The sequence below is a fragment of the Manis javanica genome, chromosome 17, assembly GCF_040802235.1.
Source record: "Manis javanica isolate MJ-LG chromosome 17, MJ_LKY, whole genome shotgun sequence".
NCBI classification, from domain to species: Eukaryota; Metazoa; Chordata; class Mammalia; order Pholidota; family Manidae; genus Manis; species Manis javanica.
In genome coordinates, this window is record NC_133172.1 from 63,547,884 (window position 1) to 63,571,339 (window position 23,456).

The 23,456-nt window shown below is 53.3% G+C and overlaps 1 protein-coding gene and 1 long non-coding RNA gene across 3 annotated transcripts in view; one reads left to right on the forward strand and one right to left on the reverse strand.

Annotated features, from left to right (window-relative positions):
- The window catches only part of ZC3H18 (zinc finger CCCH-type containing 18), a 54,542-nt gene that overhangs the window by 23,103 nt on the left and 7,983 nt on the right, over nucleotides 1–23,456 (forward strand). For both annotated transcript variants that reach the window (XM_036993822.2, XM_036993823.2), the window contains exons 4-10: nucleotides 791–939; nucleotides 1,246–1,338; nucleotides 1,616–1,773; nucleotides 4,565–4,682; nucleotides 5,803–6,071; nucleotides 22,117–22,308; nucleotides 22,991–23,116. In XM_036993822.2, the coding sequence (XP_036849717.2) occupies nucleotides 791–939; nucleotides 1,246–1,338; nucleotides 1,616–1,773; nucleotides 4,565–4,682; nucleotides 5,803–6,071; nucleotides 22,117–22,308; nucleotides 22,991–23,116 (1,105 nt within the window). The remainder of the gene's footprint in view (nucleotides 1–790; nucleotides 940–1,245; nucleotides 1,339–1,615; nucleotides 1,774–4,564; nucleotides 4,683–5,802; nucleotides 6,072–22,116; nucleotides 22,309–22,990; nucleotides 23,117–23,456) is intronic.
- LOC140847231 (uncharacterized) lies at nucleotides 13,414–17,982 on the reverse strand. The gene is made up of 3 exons (XR_012127026.1): nucleotides 17,854–17,982; nucleotides 16,768–16,887; nucleotides 13,414–15,714 (listed from the first exon to the last, which is right to left on the reverse strand). It is a non-coding gene; the product is annotated as an uncharacterized lncRNA (long non-coding RNA).

The following is a 23,456-nucleotide window of genomic DNA, read 5'->3' on the forward strand; positions in this document are numbered from 1 at the left end:
AATTTTATTTTTGTGAACAACCATTTGATCAATAAATATGAGAGATGCCCTCTCAAAAAAAAAAAAAAAGAAAGAAGCTGCAGTGACTTGGCAGGCTTGGGATAGGAGACATGCCGACTCACAGGGCTGGTGGAGCGCCCTGGACAACCAGCAGACTTCTGACGTGCATGCTGCCCAGGGATTTGTGTCTCAGTATGAATGAGGTTTTGAGTCTGAAAAGCAATTGTGTCCAGTAACTGTGAGCTTCCCAGGCTGCAATGCCCCCTGAGCAGGGAAACCCCAGAGCAGACGCCTCTGGTTGCCTGGAAAGTGCTCAGACTTTTCTGTTTCTATGAGGAAAGGAACGATTCACATAGTGACTCGGGAACAGGGGTCCTGTCTCCCCTAAAACTCGGCCCCAACCACTTCAGAGCCCTTAGGAAGTGCTGCTCACAGGAAGCCTCCTGGCCGAGGGTCTGCTCAAGACCTGCCAGGCCACCTGCCTTGGAACCTGAGTGTATGCAGAGCAGGGGTTCAGGTGTGAGCAGTGAGCCCGTACACTTGCACAGCTGACCCGGTTTCGTGGGTGGAGAGTGCAATGGGGACCTGGGGGCCTGCTCAGGCGCTGGTTCATGCGTGTGGTGGGTGGTGAGGTAGCTGGGTGCCCTCGGCACACTGTCTGGCCTGCCACCAGCCCTCAGGGCAGCTGCTTCTGGTTCTGTCCCTGGGCTGCCGCACAGGCAAAGCCTCAGGAAGCTGACCACGTGCTCTGCCTTACAGACCCATTCTGACCTGACTTCTGTCTCCACAGGGAACTGCACCTGGGGAATGAATTGCAGGTTTATACACCCCGGCGTCAACGACAAGGGCAACTACTCCCTCATCGCCAAAGCCGAGCCCTTCCCGCCTAATGGTGCCCCACCTCCAGGGCCTCACCCACTGATGCCTGCCAGCCCTTGGGTGCGTGGATGCCTCTTCTCTTTCATCGCTAGCCACTCAGCCCCTAAACTGCTGTGAACCTCCATTAACACGCCTTGTGTAAAAGGCGTTTCTGTGGCACCACAGAGGTGCCTTCCAAGTGCTTCCGCTGTCTCTGCACAGAGGTGATCCTAGCCTCAGGCCAAGCAGCGTGTCTGTGGACAGAGTGAGGCTTGGAGGAAAGAGCAGGCCGAGTGTGGCCAACTCCTGTTTCACTGGCGTCCACTCCTCTGCTCATGGATATTAAAGTCTCGCCTCCTCAGCTTCTCTCCTCTCGTCTCTTAACAGGGCGGGCCAGTAGTGGATGAGCTTCTGCCTCCGCCCCCTCCGGAGCCCCCCACCGAGAGTGCCTGGGAACGAGGACTCCGGCACGCCAAGGAGGTAACAGCGTCCTGCAGAAACTGGGGAGGTGCCAGCAGTGGTCCTCACACAAAACTAGGGCTTTTCGATCCAGAGGCAGTGACCAAAAACTCAGAAAAGCCTCTGAAGTGAGGGGTGTGTTTGTGATACCTTTGAGGAGCTACGGAAAACAATGTCTGTCTCTCTGAGGCGTGCTCGGTCATGACACAGCGTAGGAGGCTCATAGGTCACACCAGGACAGGGTTCCCCGCATTTCTCCTAGTGGCTAGTGTTGACCTCTTTTTTCTTACAATGGCAGGTTTTAAAAAAAGCAACCATTCGAAAAGAACAGGAGCCTGATTTTGAAGAGAAAAGGTTTACGGTGACCATTGGTGAAGATGAACGGGAATTTGACAAAGAAAATGAAGTTTTCCGAGATTGGAATTATCGAATCACAAGGGATGTCAGAGACACAACGTAAGGAATGGTTCTGCCCCTTCCTTCCCCTTTGAGAGAGAGTTAAAGTTGCGCCCAGCTGTGGGGCGTGCGCTCTGGAGAGCAGCAGGGAGGCTTCCCAGGTGGGTGGGGGCTAATGCCCAGCCGCTGTCTCTGGACCGGGCTGACACCCCCCGAGACCGTGTCATACTTCCTGCGCTTGACTTTCCCCAGTTTCTGCTTCTGTGGAGGGAAGGTTTTAGCTCGGTGCCGGGGCCATGACTGAGAGGGGTTTCCTGTGAGCTCTGGGAGTTTGTGCAGCTGTTCCTGAGGCCCCAGGAGCCCCATAAGTCTCGGCCTCCCCACCTCCCCAAGTGACCAGGAACCGTCCAGGATCGTGGCGAGCATGGCCCCTTCTGTGGTCAGCGCTGTGTGCACTGTTTCTTCTCCCTGACACATCGCTTGTCTTTTAACACTGGTCACAGAGGAAGGGCCCGTGGTTGGAAGACATGTCAGTTCTTCAGAAGCTGCGACATGAAGTGCGGCCCTCCCCTCGCTCCCTCTCCTGGGAAGGGTCTGCCCTCGCCTTGCCCGTGGGGAGGACACGGGCCTGAGCGGCCGGGGCAGAGTGGGCTCCGGCCGTGGACCAGCACGCAGTGCAGTCAGGGTCCAGGCCAGCTTCAGCACCCTCTTAAGCTAGAGCAACACTTGGTGCGTTTACGTTTGCTACTGGGAAGTGACAATTGCTAGTTTCTGGGTGAAATGACAGTAAAAGGTGCAGAGAAAGGAACACATATGAAGCTTGTGTTTCAGGGTTCAGTCGGGTTGACCTGGACCCCCCCAGACTGTCTCAGGCCTCTCATCCCGTGTCACCACTGTGCTTCCTGCTTGCGGAAAGGAGAGGAGGTTTCTAGTCAGAATGTGAAGGGGTAGATTTAAAGACATAATTAAAACTGACATTTTTCTAATGCTGGCATGTGGAAACAGGGTTAGATCACAGGAGTGAGAGTCAGGCTGCTTCCGCTGGTCACCGTGGCACCCAGCCCCACGCACGCCTCGAGGCCTCAGGGCGGAGCTGCTGCCTGCCCAGCACGCTGCAGAGCACCCAGGGCCTGCTCCGACTGGGGTGACCGAGCCTGGGAGGAAAAGCTTCCAAACCTTGGCTCCCAGGATGGCGGCTTCCCATCCTGGCTGGAGCGGGGGCCTTGAACATGTGCCTGATGGGGAGCAGCCTGCAGGCCTTGTTCTGCAGCATGCTCGCCAGCCTCGCCAAATGAACCCCAGGGCCTGTCCCGCCCCAGGTTGGCTGCCAGGCTGATGCTGGCATCTTCTCACCCGTGTGGGGGGGATGCTGGCATCTTCTCAGCTGGGCAGGGGGGATGCTGTGGGACTAGCCTTACAGCCAGGTTTCTGCTTGTGTTTCATTTGCTTTTTCAACATCTGTCGTGAGTCAGAAGTCACTGGGAGCTTTTGTGGCATGCATATGCCAGGCCCCACCCAGACCTGGTAAGTCCAGACCTCTGGGAACCGGGAGAGCCTCAGCTATTTCTTGTCCCTGGGGATCCACTCAGCAGAGGAGACCACCTGGCTGTGTTAACGGAGAGCATTTCACAGGACGAGCTGTGTAGGTGACTGTAGAAGGCAGGACAAGAGGTAGCAACTGCAGGAGGCAGCTGCTGCCCAGGGCCCGGGGGACCCCGGACACCAAGCAGGGGGCACTGCCCGCTCTACAGGCCTGGGGAGGGGAGGGAAGTGTCACTGCAGAGCGAGTGCCCCTTCTACCCTGGCCCCTGTGGCCTCCCTGGAGCAGCTGGCAGAGCAGGGTGCACTCTGCAGAGAGAGCGGGAGGGTGGCTGGGCTGTTTCACCCCTCCACCCGTGTGTCCCCTTGTGTGCTGGGCCTCCTCCGTTCCCATGGCATCTAAGGGGGCATCTCATCTGCCCACCATGTCTTGCCTTGTCTTGCATGGCTCTATTTCCCGGTGAACTTGGGGATCAGCTTCTGTAGCTGTTGGCAAAAAAACTCATTGGTGTGTTTGTTGGGACTGACCTAATTGTAAGCGAGTCGGGAGAGCTGACTGCCTGACAATGTCCACTCGCCCTATCCATAGGTGAGAAATGTCGTGTCATTTATTCAGGCATGCTTTTATGTCTTTCAAGAATTTAATTTCCCCCAAATAGGTTCTGTACATTTCTGGCTAACTGTATTTTTGTTCCCTAGTTTGCTTTCTTGCTATCATAAGTGAGATTTGCTATGCTGTCTCCTAACTGGTCATGTGGTACACCAACGTGTTGGTTTCTGTACCGTTCTCTCCACCACCACGAGAGTGCTTCTGACTGTTTGGATGGCCTTTAGGGAGCCTGGTTTTCAGGCATCTACCCTTCAGTTTTCCGGTTGAGATCACGTGGATCTGTTCGCCACTCCGCCTCTCCCAGGCTCCTCCGGCCTGATCACGTGGCCTGCACGTGGCGGGTCCTTGTGGAGGCCCAGCAAACCTCCCCGCCTCTTCCTGGGCTCACAGAAATGCCTCCCCCTTTCCCACTTACAGGCTGCTGGCTCTGGTTCTAAGGTGTATGTGTGTATTTCCTCACATTAAGAAAGTATCATAGCCTGATTGCTTGTGGATTTTCATCAGGAACCGGTATTGAATTTTTGTCATGGACATTTTCATTAATGTATGTAGTATATTAATGAATTTCCTAATAATGATTGACCCTTGCTTTCCCTGAATAAATCCCGCAAGTCATGGTGTAGTTCTCGGTTTGTCGATTCTGTTCACTAAGATTTTAATATTTGTGCATGAATCATCCTAATTATTCCTCACCTTTTTCAGGCTGGAGCCTTATGCGGATCCTTACTATGACTATGAAATAGACCGGTTCTGGCGCGGGGGGCAGTATGAGAATTTCAGAGTGCAGTACACAGAAACAGAACCCTACCACAATTACCGGGTGAGTCACGGCTCTGGTGTGCACATCTGAAGTGCATCGATCAATTTGTTAAAGTTGTTATTTTTTTATTTACAGGACTTTTTATGGGCTTAATTGTGTCAGCACAGGGATTAATTTCAATCCCAAATTGACTGGAGAACTGATTCAGATTAAACTAGTGATGATTGAAACAGAGACTTTTTTGGGTTTATCTGTGTTCTTGCTTCGGCTTTGCCTGTCGGGTCACTGACACAAGTCTGCCGGGACCGTGACCCCCCCCTTGGAGCTCATTCTTCTTTCATGCCCCTTAGTGATTGCATTTATAATTGTCCTGCCATTGCCGTCCTGTCCAGTAAACCAAGTGAGTACGTCCCTTCAGGCCTCTGCCAGCCACGCCTTGGTGGTCCGGTGGCAGACTGTTCTAGATCAGCATTTCTCTGAGGGTTCCGTGTTTATGTATACATGAACTTGAGCCTTCGAGGGCCTCGTCTCAGTGCTTCCAGAGCGCTGTGAACAAGCCGCAGCCAGGACGGGGCCAGGCAGAGGCAGGCAGCAGTTTGCGCTCCGACTTGTAGGACAGTGGGAAGTTCAGGACCAGGAGGAGGTGCCTGGTGAGCTTGTGGAGAGGGCCCTGGCCGCCCGCCCGCCCCCCTGCCCCCGGAGCGCAGATTCCTGGCTGGAGCCCCACTGCAGGGCTGCGGTGCCTCGGCGGGGCTGGCGGGGCAGGGCAGGGAGCCTGAAGGTAGGAGGGACCTGCAGCCCGCGGGTCGGTGGGAAGCGACTGCGCTGCGCCCGCGGCCCGTGCAGAGTGCCGGGTGCACGGGCCCCGCGCCGCAGTGCGGGGAGTGCGGGCACGGCCGTAGGGCAGGGACGGGAGCTGCAGCTCCGGCGGGCCCCGCCCAGCAGAGGCGCGGGCGCTGCGGGGAGCCGCGCGTGCGGGGCGCTGCACCTGCCGTGCCCCGCCGCCCCGACACCCGCCCCCCACCTGCCGCGCCTGGGCTTGTTCACCGTGCACACTGCCTCTGGATGCCCACCGTGTTTGAAAGGAGAAACTTGGGCCCGGCGCGGCCGCCGGCCCGCCCGCCCGCCGTGCGCTCGCTGTGTGCCGGGCCTCTTACCGCCGCGCTTGGCTTTCCGACAGGAAAGGGAGCGAGAGCGCGAGCGGGAGAACCGGCAGCGGGAGCGCGAGCGGGAGCGGGAGCGGGACCGAGAGCGGGAGCGCCGGCAGCGGGAGCGCGAGCGGGAGCGGGAGCGCGAGCGGGACAAGGAGCGGCAGCGGCGGAAGGAGGAGTGGGAGCGGGAGCGGGCCAAGCGCGACGAGAAGGAGCGGCAGCACCGCGACCGCGACCGGGACAAGGAGCGCGAGAAGGAGAAGGAGAAGCCGAGGCCGCGCTCCCCGCAGCCGCCCAGGTAGGAGGGGGGGCCGCCCCCTCGCGTGACCCCCGGGGGGGCCTCGGGGCTGCGGGCTGTGCGCGCCCTGGGTGCGCGTGGAGGAGGCGGCTCCGGGGTCCCCGCAGCCCTTGTGAACGTCTGTGTGGCGGAGGTGAGCGCGAGGCGAGCGCGGGTGGCCCTGGGAAGCAGATCCAGAATTGGGTGCAGTTGGTGTTTTCCTCCAGCCGGGTAACCGTGCAGCACGCCCCGAGAGCGCAAATTTAACGGCGTATAGGACATTCACAGTTGTGCTGCAGTCACAATTTCAGACCACTTTTGTCCCCATCACCAGCCATTCCCCCTTTCCCTGAATGCCCCCGGCCTTACTGACAGTCACTGACCCACTTCCTGTGATGGGCTTATTTGCTCTGCACATTTTGTATGTGGAATCATACGCCGTGTGGTCCTCTGTAAGTGGCTGCTGTCACTCGGCACGGTGCTCCCCGGGATTCCCAGCATGATGCCGTGCCAGCGCCTCATCCCGCTGTGTGGCCTTGTAATACTCCACCGCATGATGTACAGCATTTTGCTTATCTCCTTGTCCACTGGTGGACATTTAGGTAGTTTCTGCCTTTTGGCTGTCACGAGTGTGAACATTGCTCTGTATTTTTGCATGGGCATAGTTTTCATTTCTCTTGTGCATACATTTAGGTATGGAATTGCTGGATCATGTGGTAAATATATTTAACCTTTTGAGGAACTTCTGGATTTTTCCAAACTAGCTGCACCATTTTACATTCCCACCAGAAATGTGTGAAGATTCCAGGCTCTTCCCCTTCCTTTACCAGTACCTGTTCTCTGTCCTTTTGATGATGGCCATCCTAGTGGCTGTGAGATGGCATCTCGTGGTGGCTTGGATCGTTGCCCTCTGATAGTGATACGTTTTCGTTTGCTTACTGGTTGTCCGTGTGTCTTCTTGGAGCAGGGTCTGTTCAGGTGCCCCTTGTTGGATTCGATTGTCTTTGTTATTGAGTCCTAAGAGTTCTTTGTGTATTCTTGGTACAAGTTCCTTATCAGATATCTAATTTGCAAATACATTTTCCCATTCTGCAAGTTGTCATTTCACTTTCTTGAGCTGTCCATTTTCTTTTTTCTTCTTTTTTTTCTTTAAAAGAAAGACTCTTCCCCCCCCCCCAGCTTTACAGGGGTACAATTGACATGTAACATTGTGTAAAGTGTAAGGTGTATGATGTTATGGTTTGATCCACATGTATGGCAGGATGAGCACTACATTAAGATTGGTGAACACCAGCATACCCTCACATGATTACCTTTTTTCTGTGTGTAGCGGTAAGATTTAAGATCTGTTCTCTTAGCAACTTTCAGCTATACAGTATTAGTAACTCTAGTTACTATGCTGTACATTGGATCTAAAAACTCATTTTATAATTGGAAGTTTGTACCTTTGACCAACACCTCCCCTTTATCTCTCCAGAAGCACATGGCAACTGCCATCCTGCTATATGTCTATGAATTTGGCTTTATTAGATTCCACACATAAGTGAGGGTCAAGAGTCCTTCTCTGCCTGACTTATTGCACTTGGCATGATGCCCTCCATGTCCGTCCATATCCTCCCAAAAGTCAGGATGTCCTTTTTATGGCTAAATAATATTTATGGCTAAGCCTACACTACATCTTCTTTACCTGTTCACCCATCAGTGGACACCTGAGGCTGTTTCCAAGCTGGGGCTGCCGGGAGTAGTGCCATAGTGAACATGGTGGGAGAACGGAGAGCTCTGAGTAGTGGCTTCACCTCCTTTGGATACAATGCCCACGAGTTGGACTGCTGACCATGTGGAAGTTATATTTTAAATTTCTTAAGGAGCTTCCATGCCATTTTCCATAGTGGCTGCATCACTGATGTTCCCGCCACCATGCACCAGAGTTCTCTTTCGTCCACATCCATGCCAGCACAGGTTACTTCTCATCTTTTTAAGAGCAGCCACTCTGAGAGGTGGGAGGTGATTCTGCACTGTGGTTCTCACAGGCGTTTCCCTGAAACTTAGTGGTGGTGAGTGACTTTCATGTTCCTGTTGGCTGTTTGTGTGTCCTCTTCAGGAAAATGTCTAGTGAGGTCCTCTGCCCATTTTTTAATTGGATTGTTTGGGTTTTTGCTGTGGAGTTAAGTGAGTTCTTCCTGTGTTTTGTATATTAACCCCTATTAGATAGATGGTTTGCAGGTAACTTCTCCCTTTCAGGAGGCTGCCTTTTCATTTCGCTTTTCTTGTGCTGCGCAGAAACATTCTGGTTGGACGTCCCACTGTTTATTTTTGCTTTTGTTGTCTTTGCTTTTGGTGTCAGATCCAAAAACATTGTTGCCAGAAAAATGACCAACGTCACGGAACTTTTCCCCACTGTTTTCAGTTAGGAGTTGCGTGGTTTCAGATCTTACATTTAAGTCTTTAATCCATTTTGAGTTCACTTTTGGGTATAGAGGACTATTTTGTGTAAGATGGGGTCCAGGCTCCTATTGCATGGCCTGTATTCCCAGCACCGTTTATTGAAGGGACTGTCCTGTCCCCATTGTGTGTTCTTACCTCCTTTGTTGTGATTTGCCATATGTGTGTGGATTTATTTCTGGGCACTCAATTCTGTTCTATTAATCTGTGTGTTTATGCCAGGATGATACTGTTTCGGTTACAATGGCTTTGCAATAGAGCTTGAAATCAGAAAATGTGATCCCTCCAGCTTTGTTCTTTCTCAAGATCGTTTTGGCTGTTTGGCATCTTGATTCAGTTCCATACATACGTTAGGATTGTTTTTTCATTTCTTTGAAAAATGCCCTTGGAAATTTGATAGAGATGGCACTGAGTCCACAGGTGGTTTGGGGTAAAATGGACATTTTAACAATACTAATTCTTCCAATCCACAAACATGGAATACCTTTCCATTTATCTGTGTCATGTTCAGTTTCACCAGTGTCTTGTAATTTTCAGTGTACATATCTTTCACCTCCTTTGTTAAATTTCTAGTTATTTATTATCTTTAACGTACCTGTAAATGGGTATTTGTAAATGAGACTGTCTTTTCTTTTTCAAATCATTCATTGTTCAAAAATGCAGCTGCTTTTTGTATGTTCATTTTGTGTCCTTTAACTTTACTGAATTCCTTTATTTCTAACAGTTTTTTGGTGTATGAAACCAGGCTCTCATCTCTACCTCTTGTCCTCTTGAGTAGACAGCTCCTTTCCTGGGTGCAGGTGTGTCTCTGAAAGCGAGCATCAGGACTGTGGTCGTCCGTGCTATTTGTGACTGTGGCAGGACACTTAGTTTGTGATACTTGCCCATTGTGACTACACTCTTCATCCTCTAGACTGCAACAAATTAACTTCCACAAATTTGCTGTTATTTCCTTCATTCTTTGCTAACATAGGGTGAAGTGATGTTCTTAAAGAACATTCAGGGTAAATCACTTCCTTTAGATACACTGAGACCGTCCGTTTTTTTAAAAACTGCTTTGATGGGTCTTGTGTTCCAGCAATCACTCTCTTGTTATCTTGAAATTTGAAAGGAAATTTCCATTTATTTGAATGGAAAAGCCTGATTTTGGTCTTTCTGTTGTTGATCCCTTTGAAGCCCTTTTGGTGCAAGCCCCTTCCCCTGAGATGCACAACAGGCCAGGATGGACTAAGTCCTGGGGCTGCACTGGGGGCCCTACTGGAAGGATAAGGCTCTGTACCCTCCTGCTCCCCTGCCAGGCTCTTTACTCATCCCCTTGCCTCTGATTGCCTGTTGCCGTTTGGAATGTGCCCCTGGGGGGCACCGTGGTCTCAGGGCCATCTCAGCCCGGCAGAGAGCTGGTGCTCACAAGCGCTTGAGGGCTGTCACGAGGGAGTGCTGCATTTTTACCCTGTGTGAGTGTTGAGGGCTTGACAGAATTGCAGGCTGAGTTCTGCAAACAGAACGGACTCAGCCCACTTTCCAGATCCATTAAACGGCTCTGAATTCATGCACCTCCAGACCCCTGATCTTGGGAGCAGACAAGCATGGGCAGGTGGCACCTCAGATGGCACTCAGCCATGGCACTCTGGCTTCCTGCGCTGCATCAGCAAGTCCACTTCTGTGGTTTTGTGGTTTACGAGCATAAGCCCTGGCCACAAGCCCCCTTCTCAGTCCTGTAAACATGTCCTGCTCGTTCCCAAGAAGCCAGGCAACTCTCACATCAAGTGTCTGCTTTCTAGCTCAGGGACACCCTTCCACACTCGTGTGCTTTCAGAGAGTTACTGAAGGGCAGCTGCGCCGGCAGCTGTGCTTCCTGCCTGTGGGGCAGGTACCCATCCCGTGTGCATTATATTTTCTGAGCTGCCCACCCTCCCCAGAGGAAGACATGTATGGATCCAGAAAGAGTGTTTTGAAGGCAGCAGTAGTGACGGGCTTGGCCCCAAGCAGCAGAGCCCCGAGGAGAACGGGCTCCAGACCCTCTGTTTATATAGCAGAGATGCTCGGTGAGGAGAGGGGACAGGGAGAGCCCAGCTGGGCCAGCAGGTGAGGCCCGAACCCTGGACCAGAGGAGTTCTTAAAGTCAGATGCAGCGTTTCTCGCCAGACTAGGCAGGTCTGCTCTGCTGCTCATGTCTGGCTGGTCTGTTCCCCTTCGGCCCATGTCCCCTCCTTTTCTTCCCAAAGTCTCCCTTGTGCTCCTGGGTACCCCTGCCCCCGGCACCTGCTGCCACCAGCAGAGCTGGGCACCCCCTGTCCCTCAGGCTAGACCAGTCTGTCTCGTGGTCCAAGAGTATCTTGAACCCTGTCTTTGATCAGCCCAGCTAGAACCCCGCCAGCCCCAATCCCGGCCTGCAGGGCAAGGGTTTCCCCAGAGCAGAATACCCAGCACGGCCCTGTTTCCTTTCCCTTCGATCAGCCAGAGCCAGCGCGGCCTTCTTCGGAAGGTGGCTGGATTTCCCGCAGTAATACTTCTACACGACCTCCCTTGGATAGAGGAGCTTGTTTATTTAACCTTTGACTCGTTGGGAATTTTTCGTTGGCAGCCAGGTGGAAAATTGTTCTCATGTCAAGTGGAAGCTGACGTGATCGGCCGGGAAGGAGCCAGTCGGGGAGCTTTCCTTCAGCCCCTGGGAGGGACTTTGTGCAGCAGGGCCCGGCGGGCCTGCGGGGAGGGGGGGCCCTTCTGTTTCACTGCTACTGCAAGAGCTCCTTCAACACCAACACCTCGTTCCCCGGAAGGGCGGCACAGGCACCGTGGTGTGCTCCGTGGGCGCCACCTGCCAGCCGTCCGCACCGAGGCCAGCAGCTGGTGAGCCGGCTGCCCTGGGAGAGCTTCCTCTGGGTTTCTCACGGGCCTTTCTCGACACCTCGTAGGATAGACGTGGTGTCACTGCGAGCGATTTTGTCACCATGCGTCCTGCTTGTCCTTTTGTAACTGTATCTTTTGAGACCTTTTACACACTCCCATCTCTGGTATTTTTAGGTTTGAGCAGAAGCTTGAACCCACTCCGGAGAGTACAGTCGGGGTGGTCCCTGTGGGGACACCTGCCTCCGGTCTGCACTGCCAGCTGCTGGGTGGCTCTCCTGTGGGCCTGCAGTGGTAATCAGGATGCACTTTGGCACACACAAGCCTCGCTTCTTCTAGGTACAGGTGGAATTGGCCCTTCTTGGAGGACTGTCCAGACCACTGTCATCTCTAAAGCTGTTGAGCCACAGCTCCAGGGTTGCAGAGGCATGCTGCCCCCTCCTAGGAGACCTGCCCGTCCTCCTGCGATGGCAGGGGCCTGGAGCCTGGCTTTCCCCTGAGGGGGCGCCCATCACCCCCAACTGCCAGCGCCTCATATGTGCCTGTCGGGGTGGCTGCATGACTGCTGTCGCTGACCTCTGATTTGCCTGTCTCCTTTGGAGCTGCCCCAGGGTCCGTGTGGGTTTGGGGAAGCAGACTCAGAGGCCTTGTGATGCCCTCATGAGGCAGAGAACCACTGCTGTAGACTCACTTTGAGGCAGGCCACTGGCTAGGGAGGTGGCCTGCGGGCCGCTCGGCCACCCTGCGTCCTGCCCACCCAGGCCCGTCCTTGGGGCTGAGGCTGCGGGTCTCCTGCCTCACTAAGAAGGGCGCCGGTCACTCAGGTCTCCCTTGACTGGTCTGTGGGACTTGGCTGTCTTTTTGGCAAAAATGCCTGTCAGGTGACCCTGTGCTCTGATGGCTTCCTCCCCCTGTCCCCTTGAGCGCGGCTGCCTCTCGGTGCTGCCCAGGCAGGTGCCACTGTGCCCACTTTCCTCTGCCTCGCCTCCAGGCGGTGGCAAGTCACCTCCCGTCGGGGCTGCTGTGCACGTCTCGTGGCGGGCCGCATTGGGGGCACCGTGATTGTCCCGTGTCTGCTCGTGTACGCCTGAACCCTGTGTGGTGTGGCACACCTTCACTGACCCTGAGGGCGCCAGACAACCACACACAGATGGGCCTGCTCGGCGTGGGTGGCGGGTGTCCCTGGTCCCGCCCACACACACACCCCAGCTGTCATCACACGGCATAGGGGCTCCCTGACGAGCCAGGAGTGCAGAGATTCCCAGGGTCGGGTCCCCAGCACTTGGGCTCAGCTTTAAAGCAGCAGCTGGTCTTTCCATTAGCTCAGAAGACACTCCCCTGAGAATCTACTGAACAGTCACGTTACTCTCCGAGCGCCCCCTCCGGGCCGGCCGTCCTCCGCAGGCGCTGAGAAAGTCGTCCCGCCCAGGCATCCAGAGGGGGGTGTTCCTTGTCCTGTTCTCGGCTTAGGGACTGTGTACGGTGGAGTTGTCCAGAAGGTGGCCGGCTGAGAAAGCAGGAAGACAGCTAGACAGAGAGCAGCCACTCCTGTGCTCAGCTCTGTGTCGATGGCTGGTCTCCTGGCTCCTGTCTGTAGGAACGAGATAAACGCAGCTGGACCCAGGGAGAGTCCTGAGTCAGGCAGAAGCCTGGCTGAGCCTGTTCGGATGTTGCTGTGCAGTGGCAGCTATGCGTTCGTAGCAGGGTCGGGGTGGGGAGCAGAGGACTGGCAGGAGGGGCCCCCACACGGGGCTCGTGCTCTTGGAAATGTGAGGAAATGGGTTTGGGTGACAAGCCCTCACCGCTGAAGCAGAAAGTCACAGTGACACCCACCACTTGAGACAGTGCAGGTGTCCTGCTCGCCTGGAGGTGGCGGTGTCAGTGGGGACGTGAGCGTTGTCTCTGGGGGCAGTTAGCATCTTCCTCAGGCTTCCCTTGTTTGTGATTCGGTTCAGTGTGTTTTCAAAAACCTGAAGATGAAGGTGACGGGCTTCCTGGAGGAGCAGCCATCCATGGTGCAGAGGGATCGGTCACCGGGCCCGTGGGAAGCTCTGCTCCGGCAGACGCCATCAGCCAGGACCCTGGGAGTTTGCTCTGTGCTCCCTGTTGAGCAGCTCGTTTGGCGTGCACTGCTAGCCTTCTGCTAGGCCCCATGCGGGTGCCAAGTTGAGAAACATCAACAGGAGATAGAAGTTGCATCCCAGTCCTGTGTATGGAGGTCCTAAGAAAGGGCCAGCCATTGTGGGGGAGGTGGAGTAGGGGATAGAGCCAGCTGGGTGGGTCCGAAAACTAGTGACAGTCCTGGACAGGCACGTGCAGGGCCTCCACACAAGGTGGGCGCTGCAGAGGGATGGGTTGAGTCTGGGCTCAGGCCTCAGCAGGCCTGCACCACCCAGGCATGGTGGGAATGGGAGCCACCCACCACTGGTGGCACTTGCGCAGGGAGGGACATAGCTGCTGTGCGCACTTGAGAGCTGCCTGGAGGTGCCCGTGGCCTGGGTGGGAGGGGCTGCTCAGGTCCAGGAAAGGGGCGGGGTAGCCGCCCTGGCAGGGCCACGGGCCTGAGCTCAAGAGTCGCAGGTAGTTTCTGTGCAGTTTTAGGGGAGGTGAGCCTGCCCCACCAAGCCTCCCTGACTGAACTAGGAGAGAGCCACTGTGGCATAGGCACTGCGCTCCTCCAGCCTGGGGTCTGAGCAGGGTTAGTCAAGACAAACCTGTGTGCTGTGAGTTCCCTTTCCTGTGTCTTAATTAGATTGGTCAACCCAGCGACTAGAAAAGAGCCTTCGTTGTTTCTCCCTTTATTTATTTTTTATTTTTTTGGTAAGATTTTATTTATTTATTTATTTATTTATTTATTTATTTATTGAGAGGGCATCTCTCATATTTATTGATCAAATGATTGTTAACAACAATAAAATTCTGTATAGGGGACTTAATGTACAGTCATTAATCAACCCCAAGCCTAGTTCTCAACAGTCTCTAATCTTCTGAAGCATAACGAAGTTCTTACATGGTGAACAGTGCAAGGGCAGTCATCACAGAAACTTTCGGTTTTCATCACGCATTATGAACTATAAACAATAAGGTCAAATATGAATATTTGTTTGATTTTTATACTTGATTTATATGTGAATCCCACATTTCTCCCTTATTATTATTGTTATTATTATTATCTTTTAAAATAAAATGCTGAAGTGGTAGGTAGATGCAAGATAAAGGTAGAAAACATAGTTTAGTGCTGTAAGAGGGCAAATGTAGATGATCAGGTGTGTGCCTGTAGAATGTGTGTTAATCCAAGCTAGACAAGGGCAACACAACATCCACGGATGCAGATTTCTCTCAAAACAGGGGGGGTGAGGTTCTAAGCCTCATCTCTGTTGATCCCCAATTTCTCACCTGATGGCCCCCCTGCGACTGTGCCTGTCTTAGGTTGTTCCTCCCTTGAGGAATCTTACCCGTCTCTGGCTAACCAGTCATCTTCCGGGGCCATACAGGGAAATGTAAAGTTGGTAAGTGAGAGAGAAGCCTTATTGTTTGAAGAGGTTAGCTTTTTCCTTCTTTGCAGATTTATGCCCTGTGGCTTCTATGCCCAGCACTTGTCTTGAGGTATCTTTACCACCTGGAAGAATTATGATGCTCAGTAAATTCGATATGAGGCACGAATTCTATTTAAGGGTTGTAATTAGGAAGGAAGAAGAAAAGCTATAGAAGTAGCAGACGGAAGAAAACATGGGAGGATTGACTATTTCTTTGACATATCTTCTTGTAGTGTAACATAAGCGTGTATAGGTTTTAAACTACTAATTAAATTGCGTAAACACATTAACATAATAGGAATACAGTTACATAACCAAAGCAGACCTACAATTACCAGCCATCTCCAGTGAGATGAAGAGAAAGCCAGTTAGGCACCCTAAGCATTTGTGAAAACTTATCAATGATATGATGGATATTGTCTAACTGAATTTGAATAGTTTGAGAAAAATCCGACAAATTAAAACAACACATTCCTGAGAACTGTTCACATCCCATATGTTCTTTTAACCGTAGATAGTCTGTAGTCGCACAATTTTGGAGCGCTGCAACTTGCACTTCTCCTAAATCTTGGTTGAGTTCCAACAGTATAGATCCAGTCAAAGTTGTTGTTTTACTGTATGCACAGGCCAGCTTAGATATCTCCTTCTCCATTCCAATGGCAAGTCCAGGAACCGGTGGGATGAATGCAGCTACAACTACAGCATCGCCTGGGTCTTTGTTGAGGTTTTTTGATGATCATCTTCTGGTATGAGTCTTCCAGAGAGTGCTGATGTTGGAAGTTCTTCTTCATATCGTATCTTAATTCATTTTCTGGGTAGCCAAATTAGGCTTTGTTCCTCTGTATAAACACAAACAAACCCTTTGCCCACACTTTGATATGCCCTTTATACCACTGTGAAGAACTTATTAGAGATCACCACACAGGAACTGCTTTTTTTTTTTTTTTTAAGAGAAAGGAATATTATCAGAAAAATGTATTTCCATAGCTGATCATCTGATACCCTTTAAATGATCAAAATTAAGGATATTTAAAGCATGCTTTAATCGTTGATTTACAGTTAGTTTTATCCTATCAGGGAGTAATCCCCCTTTTCTTTCCTTTTTTTTTTTGTTATCATTAATCTACAATTACATGAAGAATATTATGTTTACTAGGCTCTCCCCTATACCAGGTCCCCCCCACAAACCCCTTTACAGTCACTGTCTATCAGCATAGCAAAATGTTGTAGAATCTGTTTCTCCCTTTTTTATCTCTGACCCCAAACTGGCAGCTGCTCAGGTTGGAGTTTCCAGACACCCTTGCATCACTGGCACTTCGCACCTCTGGCCTTTGATGTCGGCATGGGCCAGTTGTGAGTTGGCTTAGGGCCCCTTTGTTGTGTTATGCTCTGACGTCTGCGTGTGACAATCACAGTACAGCCGGCCTTTGCCCCATGGAGCCTCTCCTGTGGCCTTGAACAGAGGATGGGGCCTGGAGCCCGGGGCTTTGTTGTAGCTGCCCTGGGCAAGGCACTTCCTGGGCGGAGGGGACTGCCAGGCTTCTGTACAGAGGACTCCTGCCACCTCCAGGCTGTCTGCCCTGGGCCCTCCCGCACAGCTGTCTCCGACCACCAGGTGGTTGGTGCTGCTGGCAGGCAGAGGGCTTGGAGACGTGCTGTCCCCACGTAGGTGTGGTCGTCCATCTGTTTAGCTGTCTGCCTAGATTCCGGGGTCTGTCGGGGTTTGTCAGGCTCTCACCACGAGAAGGCCCCAGCGTGGCCCCACCCCAGAGCCCGAGGGCAAACTGGTGTGGCCGCCTTGGAACCTAGGTACTAGGCCCTGTGGGCAGGGGTTCTGATCACCAGGATTTTTACTCTAGTTGCTGTTCCCTCACCAGCCGGGTTGTGCTTACCTTCCTGATTTATGCGGTGCGACGCCTCCCGCTGCCTCTGATGGTGTCGGGCGGAGGACTTGGTGGGAGTGGCTGTGCACCTCAGTCAGTGGGCAGGGACTTCTTTCTCCTTCAAGGTCCCTCAAGAGATGAAACACATCACCAGAGCCAGTTATTAGTGAGACTCCTGAGAGTGTGTGCTAGGCAGCAGTGCTAAAATATTTCCTTTGCAAAAATAGAAATTTTTTTGAACATTTGGGGTGTTCTCTATAATAATATAAAACATGATGATTTAGGTAAGTTTGGGAAACTTTCTGTCAGATAGAGAAAAGTAAGGAAGAAAAGATGGCCTAGACGTGACATCTGGACAGCCTGGCCACGCCGCCCCAGGCGCTCCACGCTGCCTCCATGCAGGGACGCCCCTGGCCTTGCTCTCCCCCGGCCTGCGCCCGTCGGTGTGTATGAGCCCTTCTCCCCAGCAGAACTCTGATGAGCGCCTCTGAGCAGTCGGCCATTCTTCCCAAACACCTGCCGTTGAATCACTGATTTAGGTTCTGCCTCCAGGTCTGAAGCCCTTCCTTCTGGTTTGGGTCCCCAAACGTGGGGACTCGGCTCATTAACACCTGGGCATATCTGGTGACACATTTCACAGTGATCCCTAAACTTTATTCTTGTGCCACCTGTGTGATTTTCTATATCCAGGTACCACCTACACTATTTATTTATATTTGCTTAATCTTTCCACTTTTTAAACTTCAGTACATTTCAAAAAGAAATTCTATGCTATTATCATAAGGCAAACACCAGATCATTTATCCTGGTGAGTTGCTGTAGAAATAAAGCCAAGAATAAAAACTGTCTCTGTCCTAAATAAAGGCAGGACCCCATTTTGCCCTGTAGGGAGCATGGACTAGCCGACCGGGACCCCTTGTCTCCCAGGCCTGGGCTGGTCCTCCAGAGGGCAGGTGGCACCAGGTCGGCTCCGGTGGTGACGGCGGTGCTCGGGTCCACCCATGGCCCAGACCAGAGGCTGGGAGGCCTTACGGGCACTGCCAGGCCTGAGGTATTGTTAAACGGGCCCGACTCGTCTTAAAACCCGTCGCTTACGTCCAGAGTGAGAGTCTTTCTGGAGGACATGCTGACTCTGAAAGCCGTGGAGGCCTCCGGTGGCTTCATGTCCGCGCTCTGTTGGTGAGCAGGGACGGCATTTCCTCCTTGCCTGTCACCACAGCAGGAACTTTCTGCCCTGTCATGGCTCCATCATGAGTCACATCTCAGTTTCTGTTTCTCTCTCCCTGTGTTGGAAGGACTGCTGGTTGACAGAGCAGGGCCATTCTGATGACCGGTGAGAACCTGGTGACCGCTGCTCCCTTTTCCTGTCGCGTCGTAGAATGAGAATAGCGCAGGAAGTAGAAGGTGAAAGTAGCTCTCAGGTGGCCTGGGACGGGTCAGAACCACCCGGTGGGTCTCCCTTCGCTGCTGGATCGCCTTTCCAGGAACATGCTGCTGACCTTAGGTGGCAGGAGTTCTCAGGGCTCAGGGCCAAAACAATGAGGATGTTATGCCTTTACATAGCGTGTCCTTAGGGCAGCTTTGAACATTGGGTGTCGCTCCTGGTGTAGGACTCTTAGCAACTGGCAGGCTTGAAACTTGCTAGTTGGCGGGTTGATTGGCCAGACAGTCCTGAAAACACCAACAGGCAGTGTTTTTTAATGCTGTGAGGTGACACACCTAGACGCTGGTCCCAGCGAGCCAGGCATGAGCCGTGCTGAGGCGCTCCTGATGGAGAGTCCACAGTACCTGAAACTCTGCCCCAGAAAGGCAGGGCCTTTTAGGGAGAAAACTGTCGCCCTTTGCTGCCACCCACGAGAGGAAACACGCATAAACGCGAGGGCCGTGAGTCAGCTCAGCGACGCTCTGCTGTCAAGTCCAGTGGGCTCGGGGGCAGGGTCCGACAGCGTGGCTAAGGTCTTCTGTGGCTAAACGCAGGCAGGGCGTACCAAGAAATCTTTGAAAATCAAGAGTATTGGGAATTTTAACTATGTGGATCTCTCTGCAGGGATGATCCTAGAATGAGAGTAGACAGATTAACAGGAGAGCAAGTACCGTCAGTACAGAAAATCTGGCCAACCAGTGCTGTGGGAATAGTTATCAGGGAACAGATGCAGGTCCTCCCCCACTCCAGACACTCCACCCCACGCCAGATATTCCACCCCCCACATCAGATACTCCACCCCCCATGCCAGATACTCCACCCCCCATGCCAGATACTCCACCCCCACACCAGATACTCCACCCCCACGCCAGATACTCCATCCCCCACACCAGATACTCCACCCCCCACGCCAGATACTCCACCCCCCCACGCCAGATACTCCACCCCCCATGCCATATACTCCACCCCCATGCCATATACTCCACCCCCCATGCCATATACTCCACCCCCCACGCCAGATACTCCACCCCCACGCCAGATACTCCACCCCCATGCCAGATACTCCACCCTGCGCCATTTACTCCACCCCCCACATCAGATACTCCACCCCCCATGTCAGATACTCTACCCCGCACACCAGATACTCCACCCCCCACGCCAGACACTCCACCCCATGCCAGATACTCCACCCCCCACGCCAGACACTCCACCCCATGCCAGATACTCCACCCCCACACCAGATACTCCTCCCCATGCCAGACACTCCACCCCATGCCGTTTACTCCACTCCACGCCAGATAGTCCCACACATATATTATACCTCATATACATATTCTGTATCTAATCCCATGCTCTATGTCACACCGTGTTTTATGCACCAGATACTATACCTCATGCCATATACACTTACTTCCCACCATATACTATACTTCAGACACATAGTACATACCAGATGTTAACAAATTCCAAGTACACCAAAGAGTAGGTTTTAAAAAAACCTCTGGATCAACTGGAAGAAAAATGTAAGCATAAGCCTAAAATAAACTACACAGAAGAAAAGTGGATTGATTTGATTATTAAAAACACTATGCTGTATATATATGTCAAACACCATCAAGCACAACTAGAAGCAAATAGCCTGTGGAAAATAAAATACCAGTAAAGGACTGTATCCTTCACATGTGACGAGCTTACTAGACAGCTGGCCAAGCGCAAGACGACAACCGAAACGCACGGGTCTAGGGCACAAGGGTGGGGCCTGCCAGCTGTGGGAAGGGCCGCCGGACGCACGCGGGCCCCGTTTCTCCTGTGGTCGTGGGGCTTGGGGTTGCTTTTTTTTCTGGCTGGTACTTGTGGGGGTCACAGGCAGGAGCCCAGAAGTGTTGACAGGGAGCTAAAGTGGCGTCCCCCCCTGCTGGGAGAGCGTAAGTCGGTGTCATTCATGAGAAAGGCACTCTAGGCTTTCCCAAGAGCCTGCAGAATGTCCGTCTGCTCTGGCCCACCGATTCCACTTCTTAGGGACTCACCCTTAAAACACAAGATGTCCATGAAGATTTATTATAAAGGGTCATTTTAAAGTTAGAAACAGCAAACAGTAAAGATATTCAGATTTTGTAACATCCGACAGTGATTTATCACACAGTTCAGAAAGACTGTCTCCACGAATGGACGATGCAGGAAGGAGAGAGCCCCACTGCCAGCCACACAGCCACCAGGCAGGTCCCCGCTGTGTTTAAGGGAGTGTGAGTGCGCATGTGAGTGTTCATCATGGAAATAAAAGTTGAAGGGGAATGCAGAGATGCTGAATGTTGGCTGTCCCTGGAAAGCAAAATAGCAGGACTTTTATTTCCCTGATTTCACTATATATTTTCTAAAAATTTTAGCAATCATATAATTCTTTAATTAAAAAATGGGTGTCAAAGGGCCAGCAGTCACTCCCATATGAAACTGCTGTGTGTTGAATAGCCAAGAATGGAAGCAACCTAAGTGTCCCTCAGTAGATGAATAGATAAAGAAGAGGTGGTCCATATACACAATGGAATACTACTCAGCCAGAAGAAACAAATCCTACCATTTGCAACGACATGGACGGAGCTAGAGGGTGTTATGCTCAGTGACATAAACCAGGCGGAGAGAGACAAGTACCAGATGATTTCCCTCATCTGTGGAGCATAAGAACAAAGCAAAACTGAAGGAACAAAATAGCAGCAGAATCACAGACTCCAGGAAGGGACCAGCAGTTACTAAAGGGGAGGGTGGGGGAGGACGGGTGGGAGGCAGGGAGAAGGGGATGAGGGGTGTCATGGTTAGTACACATGGTGTGGGGGTATCATGGGGAAGACAGTGCAGCACAGAGGAGGCACATAGTGACTCGGGCATCTCACTACACTGATGGACAGTGACTGCAGTGGGGTGTGGGGGGGACTCGATAATGTGGGTGAGTGTAGTGACCACATTGTTTTTTATGTGAAACCTCCATAAGAGTGTATGTCAATAATAAAAGAAAAAAAAGAAGTCCCTGCGCGTTGTCCAGGGCCTGCATCTCGGCTCGAGTGCAGGTGTCCTCGTGTCCCCCCGCAGCGCGGGGTGCCCTGTCTCGGTGCTGAGCCCCCGCCCGCGCTCCGCTGAGCTCCCTACTGCCGCTTTCTGCCCGCCCAGAGCTCTTGGGCGGCGCTGAGGGGCTCACATGTTCAGGGCCTGGTCGCCCAGCGTCTGCCTCCCTCCCGGGAGGACCCTGCCCTATTTCTCGTCTGCCTCCTGTACCCGCCACTCAAGTGGCCTCTCTGGAACTGGGGAGGAATTTCCGGTCGGGCCTGGCAGGCTCTCTGCACTGACCTGCTAGCCCTCGGCCTTAACACTCGGTGAATGGCTCTTCTGTAGGGGTGCCCGCACCCCTCTGTCTGGGCCCGTCTCCTCTCTCTCTGGGAGTTTGATCGCGATGTTCTCTGGTTGGATTAGACTAGTCTCTTTAAACCTAAGTCAGAGAATGAGGGAATGATGTTTATTTGCTAGCATTTGAAACAAAAAGTACCTTATCCCCCTTTAATTTTGTGAGTATTTCTTGCACACCCGTTACGTGCCAACTCTAGAGAGAACGTGTTGGACAGGGCCGACCCCATCCCTGCCCTTCACAGAGCTTGTGTGGTGGGGAGATGGGACCTCAAGGAGGGAAGTGCACCAGACAAGTGGCGAGGTCCCGAGGAGACGGGTGGGTGCCCCTGGAAAACCTGGGTGCGCGCGGAGGCCATTCCCGGGGAGCTCGGCCCTCGGGCTTTTGGGGGAGTGGGACGCCTGCCCCCTCTCATGAGGGCCCCTGGCTTCAGGCCTCCTCGGGTAAGTGCAATGTCATAAGCTCCCCTCACTTTCTGCCACTGCGCTGCAGTGCTGTCCCGTGGAAGGTGGCCCAAGACTTGCTAACACCGCTGTGATTTCAGCCGTCAAGCTGAGCCACCAAAGAAGGATGCCACCTCTGCAGGGCCCCAGGTGAAGCGGGCGGATGAGTGGAAGGACCCGTGGCGCAGGTCCAAGTCTCCCAAGAAGAAACTTGGGGTGTCTGTCTCCCCAAGCCGGGCACGAAGGCGTCGGAAAACATCAGCCTCATCAGCCTCCGCCTCCAACTCCTCCAGGTGAGGAGGCGGCGGGCTCATGGATGCCATGGAAGCGCTGCGTGGCCGCTGCCTGAGGGTCAGGGCTGAGCGGGCATGGGTTGAGCAGAGGGTTCTGGGGTGCCAAGGGCTGAGAGACATGACTGACTCTCAGAGCCCTGGTGAGGCTTCCCATGCCCACAGGTAGACAGTTGAAGTCAGCCAGGCTGCACACACCCCAGAGCAGAACACAGAGCTGGCCAGGGAGCCGGGGGGAGAGTTCTCTGGAGTCCGGGGAACGGCTCAGGCCCCGCCCTCCCATGAGTCCTTCTGCTCCTGTGAGTCTGGTGCTAGGCGAACAAGCAAGCATGGTGGTGTGGGCGGTGTGAGCTGGTCTCCCCATTGGGAAAGGGGGGGCCAGGCACAGCCTGGGGTGTGGCAGGGACTGTGCGTGTCAGTGGGTCCAGGTGTTTGCCACACGCACAGATAGACTCAGCCCCGTCCACTGAGGGCCCAGGAGCTGTCCCCTGAGCACACCCAGCATCCAGGGCCTGGATTCCCAGTGGAGGGGGACTGGACTGTGGCGAGCCCACAGAGGTGTGGGGGCGTGAGTGTGTCTGGGGGACTGTGTGGGTGTAGCCATGCCGTCCGCCCAAGGACAGCAGGCTCCGTGCAGCGGGGGAGACCTGGTCTCTCTCCCACACTCCGGCTTCGGGCGCTGCAGGTCATCATCACGGTCCTCGTCCTATTCTGGCTCCGGTTCGTCCCGGTCCCGGTCCCGGTCCTCGTCCTACAGCTCCTACTCCAGCCGGTCTTCCAGACACAGCTCCTTCTCGGGAAGCCGGTCCAGGTATGTCCCCAGGGGCAGCTGCAGGGGGCTGGGCGTGTTGTCCGGAGTCGCCCAACACAGAGCAGAGGCTGGGGGCCTGGAGCACACCCCAGTGCCAGCCTGTTCTGGGTGTGCTACAGTCAGAATTGAGGCGACTCGGGGGTCAGTGAGCTCTGGCCACTCCCCGAGGAGCAGCAGCGTCCACTGCGGGCCACTGGCCCTGTCTGGAGTGTTCGGATATGGACATTTCCATCTTCACAGAAAGTTCTACTGGACTGTTCCCAAAAGATCAGAGCACCATGTATACTGCCCACTGAATGTAGGCAAATCTGGGGTTTCAGGGAGCTCTCAGCTGTCACCA